The sequence below is a fragment of the Mandrillus leucophaeus genome, unplaced genomic scaffold (genome assembly GCF_000951045.1).
Source record: "Mandrillus leucophaeus isolate KB7577 unplaced genomic scaffold, Mleu.le_1.0 Scaffold505, whole genome shotgun sequence".
NCBI classification, from domain to species: domain Eukaryota; kingdom Metazoa; phylum Chordata; class Mammalia; order Primates; family Cercopithecidae; genus Mandrillus; species Mandrillus leucophaeus.
This window is the reverse complement of record NW_012105421.1, coordinates 1409652-1423419: the sequence shown is the minus strand read 5'-3', so window position 1 is coordinate 1423419 and position 13768 is coordinate 1409652. Positions and strand designations below refer to the sequence as shown.

The following is a 13768-nucleotide window of genomic DNA, read 5'->3' as shown; positions in this document are numbered from 1 at the left end:
TCTGGAACCTGGGAGGCGGAGGTTGTGGTGAGCTGAAATCCCACCATTGCACTCCAGCCTGGGCAACAAGAGGGAAACTCCATCTCAAAAAAAAAAAAAAGAAAGAAAGAAAGAAACAAGGCTAAAACTATGTAAACTCAAGTACAGTATTTCTGCTAAAAATTCTAAATAGCACTACATTAAAAGAAATCAGAATGAAAATAATTTACCATTTATTTGAGGATTTTTCAGCTAAGACCTTAAGATGTAAATGCTCTAGAGCATAAAAAATCAGGATTGGGTATTATTAAATAATTGAATAGGTTTTTTTTTAGCTTTTATTATAATAGATCATTGTAGTTGCTGCCTTAAAATATAACTGCCTAAAAGGAAAAATTATATTTGTGGAACTTTATCTTTTGTAACCTAATGTATTGCTATTTGCATGTATCTTTTATTTCATTTTGTTTTGTTTTATTTTATTTTATTTTGAGACGAGGTCTTGCTCTGTCACGCAGGCTGCAGTGCAGTGGCACAATCATTGATTCCCTGCAGCCATGACCTCCCAGGCTCAAGTGATCCTCCCTACTCAGCCTCCCAAGTAGCTAGGACTACAAGTGTGTGCACCATCACACCCAGCTCTTTTGTTAAGGAGACTTTAATAAAAATAAAATCTTAGTCTGATTTGTGAGCTATAGATTATCTAGTATTGTTATGAATCAGTTAAACATTTTAAATAGTATAATGTTGTGGAAAGCAAATAAACTTTAAACATTTTCTGCACCAAAGCGTGATAAAGACTGATTTTACATTGAACTACAGGTTTCTGTGGATCGCTTCTGAAGTTCTATATGAAAATTGTGCTTAAGTGAATTTTCTGTTAGAAGAACTTGGTTGCTACTGCCTTGTCAAGATGATTGCAACACCTTTGAAACATTCAAGAATTTACTTACCTCCAGAGACATCTTCTCAAAGGAGAAATCTACCCATGGATGCAATCTTTTTTGACAGCATTCCTTCAGGCACACTTACTCCTGTAAAAGATCTGGTGAAATATCAGAACTCCTCTTTAAAATCGAATGACCGTAAAAAGAATCAGTTCCTAAAAATGACAACTTTGAACAATAAAAATATATTTCAATCAACTATGCTAACAGAGGCTACTACCTCTAACAGTTCTCTTGATATCAGTGCTATAAAGCCCAACAAGGATGGATTAAAAAATAAAGCAAACTATGAATCACCGGGAAAAATATTTCAAAGAATGAAAGAAAAAGTACTGCGTGACAAGCAAGAACAGCCACCAAGAAACAGTAGTTTGTTGGAACCACAGAAAAGTGGAAATAATGAAACCTTCACTCCTAACAGAGTTGAAAAAAAAAAATTGCAGCATACCTACCTATGTGAAGAAAAGGAAAACAACAAATCATTCCAGTCAGATAACAGTTCACTAAGAGGTTAGTTTTATGTGTTAGCTAAAAAGCTGTAATGTCTTAAGTGTTTAATGTTTCAGACACTGGTTTTGGTACTCAGAATATAGCAGTGAACAAAATGGACAAAAATCCTTGCCCTTGTGTAGCTCACATTCATGTGGTGGAAAGACATAATTAACATATTAAATAATTTTTATGGCATAGTAGAAGAGGAAAAGTGGAAAGAGAAAAAGCAGAATTAGGATAATGGGAAGAGTTGGAAGGGTATTTAATTTTCAGTGGGGTGGTCAGAGTAAGCTTCAATAATTTGAATTTGGGAATTTGAGGCCACAAAATTGAATATGATGATAGATACGTGTATCTTGAGGAATGGGGAAGGATGATCTAGGCAGCTGTTACAAATGCCTTGAAATCGCATTCCTGAGATGTTGCAGGACTAGCTATAAAGTTAGTGTGTCATGGAGCGAGTAGATAGAGCTCAGGAGGAAGGCATAAATAAGAGTGGGTCAGATAATATAAGGGCTTTATAGGTAAATGTAAGAGTTTTGGCTTTTACTGTGAGCAGAATAAGCCATTGGAGGGTTTTGAGCATGTGAATGACAAGATCTAACTTACGAGGTTTTTGTTGTTGTTTTTTAATTAACCATTGTGTACAATGACTTATGTTTTTAAAATATCATTCTGGCTGTTCTGAAATAGAGTTACTGCAGTAAGTCAGATGACAGCCAGTGTTGGCTTGGTTCAGGTGTTAGTAGTGCAGATAGTAAACGTACAGATAGTAAATGGCTGGACTCTGGCTGTGTTTTAAAGGTAGAGCCAATAGGATTAGCTCATAGATTGGGTGTAGAATGTAAAATAAAAAGATGTAAAGGATAGCTCCAGGGTGTTTTTTTGTTTTATGTTTTTGGTTGTGGCCTAAGCAACCAGGAGGGTGATTTAACTGAAATGGGACAAACTGAAGGAGGAATGGAGTGTGAGCTCATTAACTAATATTTTTGTTATGTTAATTTTGATAATCTCTATTAAAAATTTAAATTTAGGTAGGGTGTTGGAAAAAACTAGTTGGAATTTAAGGAATTGATCAAGGTGAGAAAAGTACATTGGGGCATCATTAGCACCTAAATGGTATTTTAAAAGCAATGAGATTAGATGAGGTCATCAAGGAGTAAGTATAGAAAGAAAACATTCAAGATCTGGGTCCTGGGGTACTCCAGCATTTGGAAGTTAGAAGAAAGATTAGAAAGGCCGGCCAGGCACGGTGGCTCACGCCCATAATCCCATCACTTTGGGAGGCTGAGGCGGGAGAATCACCTGAGGTCGGGGTTTCAAGACCAGCCAGACCAACACGGAGAAACCCCATCTCTACTAAAAATACAAAATTAGCCAGGTGTGGTGGCGCAAGCCTGTAATCCCAGCTACTTGGGAGGCCGAGGCAGGAGAATCCCTTGAACCCAGGAGGCAGAGGTTGTGGTGAGCTGAGATCATGCCATTGCTCTCCAGCCTGGACAACAAGAGCAAAACTCCAGCTCAAAAAAAAAAAAAAAAAGGTAAAAAGAAGAGTAGAAAGGCCACTGAGAAGATGGTGAGGAAGAAGTAAAACCAAGAGAGTGATACTGTGAAAGCCAAGAGAATGAAGTACTTTAAGGTGGGAGTTGACAGCTGTCTGATGCTCCTAATTGGTCAAGTAGGCTGAGATTCTGCTGCTCGATTTAGCAATGTGAAGGTCATTGGTGACTTTGATGGAGGGCAGCTTTGGTGGAATGGTAGCAACGAAAACATTGCGTGAAAGGGTTCAAGAGAGAATGTGACAAGAGGAGTTGACAATGGTGAACATAAACAGCCCTTTTTTTGAGGGTTACAAAGAAATAATGGCAAGTGTAGTTTAAGGTTTTATAATTTTTAATACTTGGTGAAATGCAGAATTTTTATATGCTGTTGGGAATAATGAAGTAGGAAGAAAAAAATTGAAATTGCTAGTATGATGCCCTTCAGTAGTTGAGAGGAAATATAATCCAATGCATCATTAGAGGTTTGACCAGAACACAAACAGAACAATTGTTAACAGAAAAGAAAGACATTTACACAGATGTTGGTGGGTTATTATTGTATGACTTCACAAATAATTTAAAATAAGAAGTAAAGTCATCAGCTGAGCAAGTATGGAAAACAGGTATTGAAGTTTGAGGAGGTAGAGGTTTGAATAGTTTGGGAGAGGCCTAAATTTGATTTCCTGGGTAACGCAGAAGATCTGTTTAAGATTTGTGGACATGAATTTGAAATGGAACCAGTAAATATGACTGTGAATTTTCCTTTGGCCCTGTTTAGCTGCTAAGGTGCTGGTGTAGAATAGGGAGGAAGCTGTATTTAACTGGGTTATAATTTTCCAGATAGAATGAAGTGACAGAAGGACAAAGGAGGGTGTGTGTGAAGGAGTCACGATGAAATTTAAGCTGATTAATGAGGGCAAAGGATCTGAAGGAGATGAGGGATTGTGAAGTGTACATTTTGTTTGGATAATCACTGGATTTGAGAGAATGATCTGGAAAGATGACACTGCAACAATTGAAATTGAGATTTTAATGAGTTTCAGTCGTTGATAATGAAAGAGATTTTACTTGTATTATCTCTTTTAATCCTTTCAACAAACACTATGTGTAGATACCCATTAGTGGTCTATAAATGGGGATTATAAAGAGTAAGTCCGTTTGCTGTATGTCTCATAGGTAACAAGTGATAAGTTGATAATTGAATATAGGTATCTCTTAGCAAGCCCGTGCTCTAAACCACTACACAGTAGGTTGTGGGTATACTGTTGCATTTCCAAGACAGCGACATATTCTAACACAGAGTTTTCTAAGGAAATTTGGGGGTAGAAGTGGGGAGACTTACAGTCATCTGTTTCTCATATAGCCTGGGAGAAAAGGAAGAAGCAAATGAAATAATGCATATTAAAGTGTTCAAATATAATAAGGTAGCATTTGAGAGTAAGAAATACCTGAGTGTTTTGAGAATCTGGTGACCCTTTCCCCCAGAAAATGTAAACACAAATACAAATACAAATTTTGTATATAGTTTTAGAAACCTTTTAGAGAGTCTGCATGAACTTCGGACTCCCACATAAGTGGATAAATATAACTTGTTGCATTTGATTGAATTACTACTGAATTGCCTTGCCATTTCCAGTAGAATGAGTTAAAGATATAGAAACTTATTGTTTCTTTTTGTGACACGTTGTTATAATGAAATCTTTATGTTAAGATTTCTGAGACCAGAGTGGCATACTTATTAAAGCATAGTCACTACCAGTCTTTTCAAGTATAAGATTTAAAATTAAACATATAAGATAATTCTTCTCAGGCTCAAATTTTAAGTCTATTATCATCCCCTTTTTGTGTGAAAGAAACTACATTCGAGAAACATTAAACTTTAAAGATCTAGGAGGTAAAGCAGAATAAAATGTAAGCAGTGCTATTAGTTCTTATTTGTCTAGTTGAGAAACCTACAACTTGTGAGCATTTGAAGACCTACTAAAAATTGTCTAAAGGATATAAATTATGGCTGAGTCTGCTGTTGCGTCTCAACATTTTAATTTTTAAGGAGTAAGTTACAACTCTTCGACTGTCAACTGTCTTTCATGCTTTAGAAATTCACAGCAACCAGAAACAGAATCGGAATTTTCAAGACTGGGTGAAACTTTATATTGTAATCTTAACATACACATATCCAATTTGTGGCAGCACCAGAATTCCAGATCTCTAGGTTTCTAAGTCTAATACTTTTGTCTAGAGCTGGCAGGTTGTGTCTTGGAGACGGTTTTAAAAAATTCTTCCTCACCATAATGTTGGTATAGAGAATGGGGTAAAGGTATTAGAGGATAATACAGCCAAAAATATAAAAATGTATGTAACTGACATATATTGCGAAAGTACTATATTGATCTGATCATTACTAAATCTAAGTGTCTGTATTTCAAGAATTTTAAAAGATGTTTTTTTCTTAGTAACTAATACAATTCAACTTCTTCTTTCTTTAAAAAATGAAACCTTAGCCTCGGTCCAAGGAGTTCCTCTAGAATCATCAAATAATGATATTTTCCTCCCAGTCAAACAAAAGATTCAGTGCCAGCAGGAAAAGAAAGCACCACTGCACAATTTAACTTATGGTAAACTATTTTTGGTTTGTTTTTAGTTTGTTACTTAAATATATAGTTAAATGTTCTAGGTAATTATTTTCCTTGTGTGGGCATTAAACTTTGGCTGTAGACAAAAGCTTGAATCGTAAAAGAGACACTCAGAAAGACTGGGCAGGAGGGTGGAACATTCCTAACCTAAATTTATCTCTTAGTTTCCTATGATCCTTATATAATTTTTTTGTTTTGTTTTGTATTTTTTGCAGAACTTCCAACTCGGAACCAAGAACAGGAAAATTTTTTGACTACAGAAGCCCCAAGCAAGAGATTAACTAGAGCTCAGTTGGCTAAACAAATTCTTCACTCAAAGGAGAATGTAGTTGCAACCACTGGGTCCAAAAAGGACACGTTTGTTTTAGAAGGCATTGATTCTGCTGATGAACAATTTCAAAATACTAATGCTGAGACTCTCAGTACTAATTGTGTTCCTATTAAAAATGGCAGTCTGTTAATGGTTTCTGATAGTGAGAGGACAACAGAAGGGACTTCACAGCAGGAAGTTAAGGAAGGAAATGACAAAACAGTGCCTGGGGAGACAGGTCTTCCAGGTTCCACAGAAGATACCTGTAAAATTGTACTTGCAACACCAAGACTTCATATAACAATACCTCGGAGGTCAAAAAGAAATGTTTCAAAGCTTTCTCCAAGAATATTTCAAACTGTTACAAATGGAGTTAAGAAAAATCAGGTGGGAAAACTTTTAAGACAGATATTTATTTCTATTTTTGCCCCATTCTTCAAGAGCTTGAGCTTTTAATGTTCTCTCATTATTATTTTTTTTTTTCTAGCTAGGATTTGAACCTGTATGCTTCATTATTAACAGTGTCTTCATTATCATGTTTTATTATTTACTGCAGTGACAGGGTGACATAGTGAAAAGAACAGTGAGTTGAATGTAAGAAGAGCCACGTGTTAAGTCTTATCTTGCTCTATTACTAATTGTGTAGTCTTCAATAATTTACCTGTTCCCTTTGGTGATGAACATTGAATTCATTCCTACTCTTTTTTTCTGATACGGTACTACTAAAATAGTTAGATCAGTTAAGATAGGAAGGAACTGTAGCATCTGAAGATTTGAGAATTTTTCCTAAATTAAATAGAGTAATCAATAAAAGACTTCAGAGCATTGAACTGTTACCTTAGGACAAATTCTCTGAAGAAAGTGGAATGGAAGTACAAGCTTAAGGAGGAAGATGCAGTGTAAAATTTCCAATTGTTAAAGGTTTGCCCATTAATTATTTATTTATTTTTGAGCAGGAGTCTTCTTCTGTCACCCAGGCTGGAGCACAATGGCACAATCTTGGCTGACTGCAACCTCCACTTCCTGGGTTCAAGCAATTCTCCTACCTCACCCTCCTGAGTAGCTGGGATTACAGGCACCTGCCACCATGCCCAGCTAATTTTTGTGTTTTAGTAGAGGCGGGGTTTCACCATGCTGGCCAGGCTGGTCTCTAACTCCTGACCTCAAGTGGTCCTCTTGCCTTGGCCTCCCAAAGTGCCAGGATTAGAATCATGAGCCACGACGTCTAGCCATTAATTCTTAAATGTATGGTGGTGGTTATCAAATTGAGATGGTGTATAAATTCCATCTAAATTTTAATTAATTTTTTAGATGAGGCCTTACTCTGTTGCCCAGGCTGGCCTCTTGGGTTCAAGCAATCCTCCCACTTAAGCCTCCCTTGTAGCCATCTAAATTTTAAAGAGTGACATACCAGTTATGGTTTTATATCTCAATATATTCACTAGAAATCCCATTATTTGAAAATATGTAAACTTTATATATTTACTTATTTATTTATTTTATTTATTTTGGAGTCTCACTCTGTCTCCCAGGCTGGAGTGTGGTGGCGCAATCTCAGCTCACTGCAACCTCCGCCTTCCAGGTTCATGCAAATCTCCTGCCTCAGCCTCCTGAGTAGCTGGGACTACAGGCGCATGCTTCCATGCCCGGATAAATGGTTTTTTTTTTTTTTGTATTTTAGTAGAGACGGGGTTTCACCGTGTTGCCCAGGCTGATCTGAACTCCTGAGCTCAAGCAATCTGCCTGCCTCAGCCTCCCAAAGTGCTAGGATTGCAGGTGTGAGTCACCATGCCTGCTCTGAAAATATTTAAAACTTTTAATGAGAAGTTTTAGATGTTGAGTTAAAAATATGTGAGATGGGTTAAGCAAAAAAGTTTGAAGACAAACTGTTCTAAGAGGCCCCACAGTACTAATTTAATCATCTGTATAGTGCTATTTATCTCAGTTACCACAAGAAGTCCAAGCTTTCCAAAACTCTTATCCCTATTTAATTCTGTACTTCCACTAATTCTGTCTCAATTTCTCACTCATACCTAACTCTCCATACCTTACATTGTGTCCTTTTGAACTCCAGTTATGTCATCAGCAAAATGTTTTACTGCCAGTCTTCTATGAAGATTCCTTACACTGCTCTAACTAAAATGTGGCTTCTACAAACAACCCACTCAAGTGGTGGCTCCTTTTTCTCTCATATCCCACATTCCACTGGACCTAGAGATGACATAAGGTGTAGCTCTGTTGCTCCTCATTGCTACTTCAGGCATTTTTTTCTTCCTTCTCTCTAAAGCTTCTTTGAAGCACATGCCGTAAGACTTTACCAGTTGTATTCATCTGTAACACAACCTCCTAGTCATGACCTTGCATTTCTAAGTATTTGACACCTGTTAGTTTTCCCTCTACTACTTCTGTCATAATCTCCGGTTACATCTACACTCGTTTAGATGATCCATCCAACTATCTTTTTTTGATAGTCAGTGACCTTTCTCCTACCTTTACCCTCTACCGTATACATTTCCATTGCTTCTCATTACCAAATAAACATGCACTGAATTTTTCAAACATGCCACTCTCTCACTGCCAACTCCTGTAGTTGAGATCATTCCCCTCTAGTACTGTTCCCCTACCCTTCACCGTCAATACTCTGACCCCTCTAAGACAGCGGTCATCCATCAACTCTCATGTCCTCATTTCGCTAGTCCATCACTATAACTATTAGAGGTTTTAAGTCTCAACTCTCTTTTTTCCCCGTTTGTCCTCCTCTGGCTAAATGCCAGCCCTGGTTAAATTTAACTGTACAGTCCTGTACCTGACAGCTGGAAGTGGCTAGAGCAAAACACACAACCATATTGGCTTATCTCATTTTAAATTTGACAACAAACCTTAAATGGGCTGTCAGTATTGCCCCATTAGTCCTGGTACATTTCACTTGTCAATCTACTCTCTGACTTTCCTGGAAGAGTAACTCACCTTTTCTCTCCTAAAACCTCCAGATCTTCTCATTCCCATTTCATTGAGAACTTCATAATAATCCCATCAGAAAATCTACCTGCTGCTGTTTTCACATACTCTGCTTTTTCCCTCCTATTAAAATGGATGAACAATTTATGCTCCTTTTCAGAGTCCATTCATTTCCTTTTACCTTAGGTGGTAAGGACATTGCCCTTTCAATTGCCCTGTCAATTTTTTTTTCCTGGATTATGCTCATTAACATATAAACATGTTGAAACATGGCCTGCATTTTTTAAAAACATGCAAAGACCCATCTTTCCTTTATCCCCTGTCCAACTCCAGCTGCTACACTATTTTTTGTTTCCCTTTATATAGCAAGATATTTTGAAAGAGGTATGTGGTTTTAAGTTCTCCATTCCCGCTTGAACAGGTTTCACCTTAGACTATTCATAAAATATCCACTATTTTATGAATATTGCCCTTTCCAAGTTCAGCAGTCATCTCCATAACACCAAATCCAGTGACAGATTCTTATTTCTTTTTTTTTGTTTTCTTTTTTTTTGAGACAGTCTTGCTCTTGTCACCCAGGCTGGAGTGCAGTGGTGCGATCTTGGCTCACTATAACTTCTGCCTCTTGGGTTCAAGTGATTCTGCCTCAGCCTCTGGAGTAGCTGGGATTAGAGGCACTCGCCACACCACATCCTGCTAATTTCTCTTTTTAGTAGAGACGGGTTTTCACCACGTTGGCCAGGCTGGTCTCAAACTCCTCACGTGATCCGCCTGCCTCAGTTTCCCAAAGTGTTAATGATTACAGGCATCTTATTATGTCTTTTTTTTTTTTTTTTTTTTTTTTTTTTGTGAGATGGAGTCTTGCTCTGTTGCCAGGCTGGAGTGCGGTGGCATGATGTTGGCTCACTGCAAACTCTGTCTCCAGGGTTTAAGTGATTCTCCTGCCTCAGCCTCCCAAGTAGCTGGGATGACAGGTGCCCACCACCAAGCCCAGCTACTTTTTGTATTTTGGGTAGAGAGGGAGTTTTACCATGTTGGCCAGGCTGGTCTCAAACTCTTGACCTCAGGTAATCCACCCGCCTCGACCTCCCAAAGTGTTGGGATTACAGGCATGAGCCACCACGCCTGGCCCCAAAATGTCTTTCTAAAGAAGTGTGATGCTTTATATTTTGTATTCCAGGATCTTTCCTGATTTTCTTCTACATTGCTGGCCATCCCTTCTCAGTCCCCTTTGCTATTTCCTCTTCCTTTCCCCAGAATCAGTCCTAAAAATGTTGGAATTACTGCAAATCAGCCCTAGAAATGTTTCTCTACCTACACACACTCTCTAGGCTGTATTCCCAGTGTCACAGTTTTAAATTCCATCTCTGTGCTGATAGCTCTCCAATATGTTTCCAGCACAGAATATTCTTCTCAACTCTACACTCATGTGCAGTTGTCTGTATGACTTTTCTGTTGATATCAGATAGGCATCTCAAATTTGAAATGTGAGAAAACGTGAGATTCTCATTCTTGATTTCTTTACCGTACCTTCTCCATTGTCCTGTATTGGTACCAATTGTAATACTTTTGGCCCCAGTATTTAGGCAAAATTTTAGATTCATCTTGGACTCTTGTTTTTCTCTGATGCTCCACATCCAAACCATGAGGAAATCCCATTGACTCTACTCTCCTGAATGTGGCCTCTTCTTGCTGTTCAACCACTACCTCCTAGTCCAGGGATGACTGTCATAGCCTAGTGGTCTCCCTGCTTCCAGTATTGCTTTTCTCCTTTTTCTCCTTTTTCCAGACAGAAGCTAAAAGCTTAATATAGTCTCATCTCTACCCAGCAGTCCCTTAAAATATCAAATGTCATTCTGTTCAGAATCCTCCAGTAACTTGTCATCTCAATAGAAAACACTAAGCCTTTACCATGGTTTATGGAGCTGTACTTAGTTAATCCTGGAGATCTCCAACCTCACCACTTATTTCCTCTCACTTACTCCTTTCATATTATGCCTTCCATGCTGCCTACCTGGGTCTTTGCGCTAACTCTCTGTGCTTAGAAGAATCTTCTTGCTGATATCCATGTGACTCATTCCTCACTTTATTCAGTTCCCTCTTCCTAGACATTCTCTAACTGTTTTGTCTTAAAAAGCACCTCATTTATCTAATACCTTATATTTATTTTTCATAGTAATTATGACCACCTGACATTTTCATATTTGTTTAGATGCCATTATCCTGCTTGCCTCCACCCCCTACCCCAACACACACACAAGAATGTTGAACCTAAGAGAGGCAGCTGTTTAGTTTCTCACTGAATCTCCATTATCTAAAACATTGTGTAGAACTCAACAAATATTTGTTGAATGAATAATGAATGAACATTTTGATATATAAGCAGTATATAAGCTGTATAATAGTATGGTACAGGATTATTATCTCCATCTGACTGGTGCGTTGATATATCTCAAGTAGTTCCAAATGTGGGAGAAGGTAAAAAGAGAGTAGTATTTACTGCTGCTTCCCCAAGTCCTACCTATAATTTTTTACTTTTTTCAGAAAGAAACATTTAAAAGGGGCTTAAAAGCAGAAGCCATATCTGTGTCTTGGGTGAGGGTAAGACAAGATGGTGGATCCCCTCGCCATTACTACTGAGACCCACGGCTTATAAACCATCCTACTTACAATTTTTTATTTTGATGTATTTGCTTCTTGAGGGTCTTGTTCTGTCATCTGTTGAGGCTCACTGCAGCCGAGGCTCAAGTGATCTTCCCACCTCTGCCTCTCCAGTAGCTGGGACTATAGATGTGTATCACCACACCCAGCTAATTTTTTAAATTTTTTGTGGAATCTTACTATGTTGCCCAGGCTGGTCTTGAATTGCTAGGCTCAAACGTTCCTCCCGACTTGGCCTGCCAAAGTTCCGAGATTACAGGTTTAAGCAACTGTCCCCAGCGGTCATTTATAATTTTTTAAATGGACATAATTGACATGTGCCATAACAAAGACTGTCCCATTACGTTTTTTCCTGATTCAGTATAAAACTACAGCTAGAGAATTTGTTTTTATTCGTAAATGTGTAACTTTATATATAATAAATTGCTACTCAAATTTTTCCATAAATTTTGACTTTTTTCTCATCAAAAGTAGTTCAATTTTAAATTTTATGAAATGTATATACAGTAATTTTTTTGTATAGATTGTCATAAAATGTGTTCCATTAGAATGATATTTTACTTGTAGTAAGGTAATAAGGAGTTCTCTGAGCTATTCACATGTTTACTTTGGAATAAAATGCTGTTAAATCTAGATTACCAGCAGTCACCTTTTTAGTTTGTAGAAAATTGGAATACAGGTCTAAACTTTAAAAAAAAAAAAAAAAAAAAAAAGCTCTAATTTTTTAAGGACAAAACATAACTGACTGCTTTTCACTCCAAGTTATTGGGCTTTTTGCAGGACTTGGTGTTTTAATCTGTACCTTGGAATTTTACATGATTTTTTTTCCCTACCAGTTGAAATTTGATAATAGAATATTTGAAGTATAATTGCTTCTTGATTGTAGAACAAATGAAGTATAACCTGAATTCATTCTTTTCTGTTTCATTGTATACAAGAATTTTACCTATTGCTATTTAGAATAGAACGTGAATCTTACATCGATGGCACTAAGGAATATTTGGATTACTTAGACAAGTTTTTTCTTTTACTGTAAGTTAATTTTGTAATGCTCGTGCTGCAAGTAATACAGGAAATATGTTCTTTGTTTTATACCTGATTAGGTAGTTCAGCTACAGGAATGGATGATTAAAAGCATCAATAATAATACTGCTGTATGTGTAGAAGGAAAATTGATGTAAGTATACTATTTCAGTATTCTTTTAGTAAAACTCCAGTTATGTGTAAGCACTTAAGAGGTGATGCATGAGAAATAGCATCCTCCATAAAACAATGACCTAACAAGGTTATGAACTGAAGGCAAAAAAGTAAAATTACTGTGCAGGTCCTAGCCTTGTTGCTTGCTACCAGCTTTTTTGTTTTTGCATGTTTACTCAAGTTATTTTTAAAATAGTGACAGTGTTAATTTGTATAGTGCTTTTTTTTTTCTGAGGTGCTAATAAGTGGACTGGTATTATCTGCTTAATTATATATGATCAGTTAATATTTACTACATGCATTTCAGTCCAGATTCTTACATCTAAATTGGGACAACCAGATATAAATTACTGATCCAGAAAAGGAATCAAAATTACTTAAAACTTTGCCATACAGCTACATATTAAGTAATCATTGGCACTTTCTGGTTCTCCCTAAAGTGAGAGCATCACCAGGTAAGTGGGCTTTACCTAATTCTGCTACTCTATTAGCACCATTTCCTATTCTTCAAGGCCAGTTTCTTAGTGCTACAAATATTTGTAATGAAATGTAATAACTGTTCTCCAGCCTGGGTGACAGAGCGACTCTGTCTCAAAAAAAAATTATAACTGTTTAAGGTACTTATGTAAGTTTATAAGTTGAATGTGTAAAATCTGTATTGTCCATTCTTTATCTGTCTGCTTTGTGCACATTTCCTTACTATTAAAGATGCAGTGTAGATTGCCTTTGTTGGAATTCCATTGCTGCTGCCTACTATCTGTATTACCTGGGCAAGTTATTTATCCCGTCAGTCTGTTTCTTCATCTGTACAATGTGGATAATTGTATTACTTACCTTGTTAGTTGTGCTGAGGATTAAATGAAAGGCTAGAGAACAGTGCTTTTAGAATGTTATTTAAATGTTTCTTAAATAAGTAATTAAAGCAAAAAAGAATTGAAGAGAAGTAATACTGTATTAAGGTATAATATATGAGTTTAATCCTAGTTGACCAAAGAAAAGTAACTTGATTTCCTTATTCATCATGCTTATCATTAGTATGTTTATTATTAT

At 37.0% G+C, this 13768-nt stretch overlaps 1 protein-coding gene across 1 annotated transcript in view; it reads left to right on the top strand.

Moving 5' to 3' along the window:
• Positions 1–799: 799 nt before the first annotated feature.
• Positions 800–13768, top strand: part of MIS18BP1 (MIS18 binding protein 1) — a 49956-nt gene continuing 36987 nt past the window's right edge. Inside the window, exons 1-4 of the mRNA XM_011996240.1 lie at positions 800–1436; positions 5461–5574; positions 5808–6289; positions 12625–12698. Of these exons, the coding sequence (XP_011851630.1) occupies positions 893–1436; positions 5461–5574; positions 5808–6289; positions 12625–12698 (1214 nt within the window). The 5' untranslated portion in view covers positions 800–892. The remainder of the gene's footprint in view (positions 1437–5460; positions 5575–5807; positions 6290–12624; positions 12699–13768) is intronic.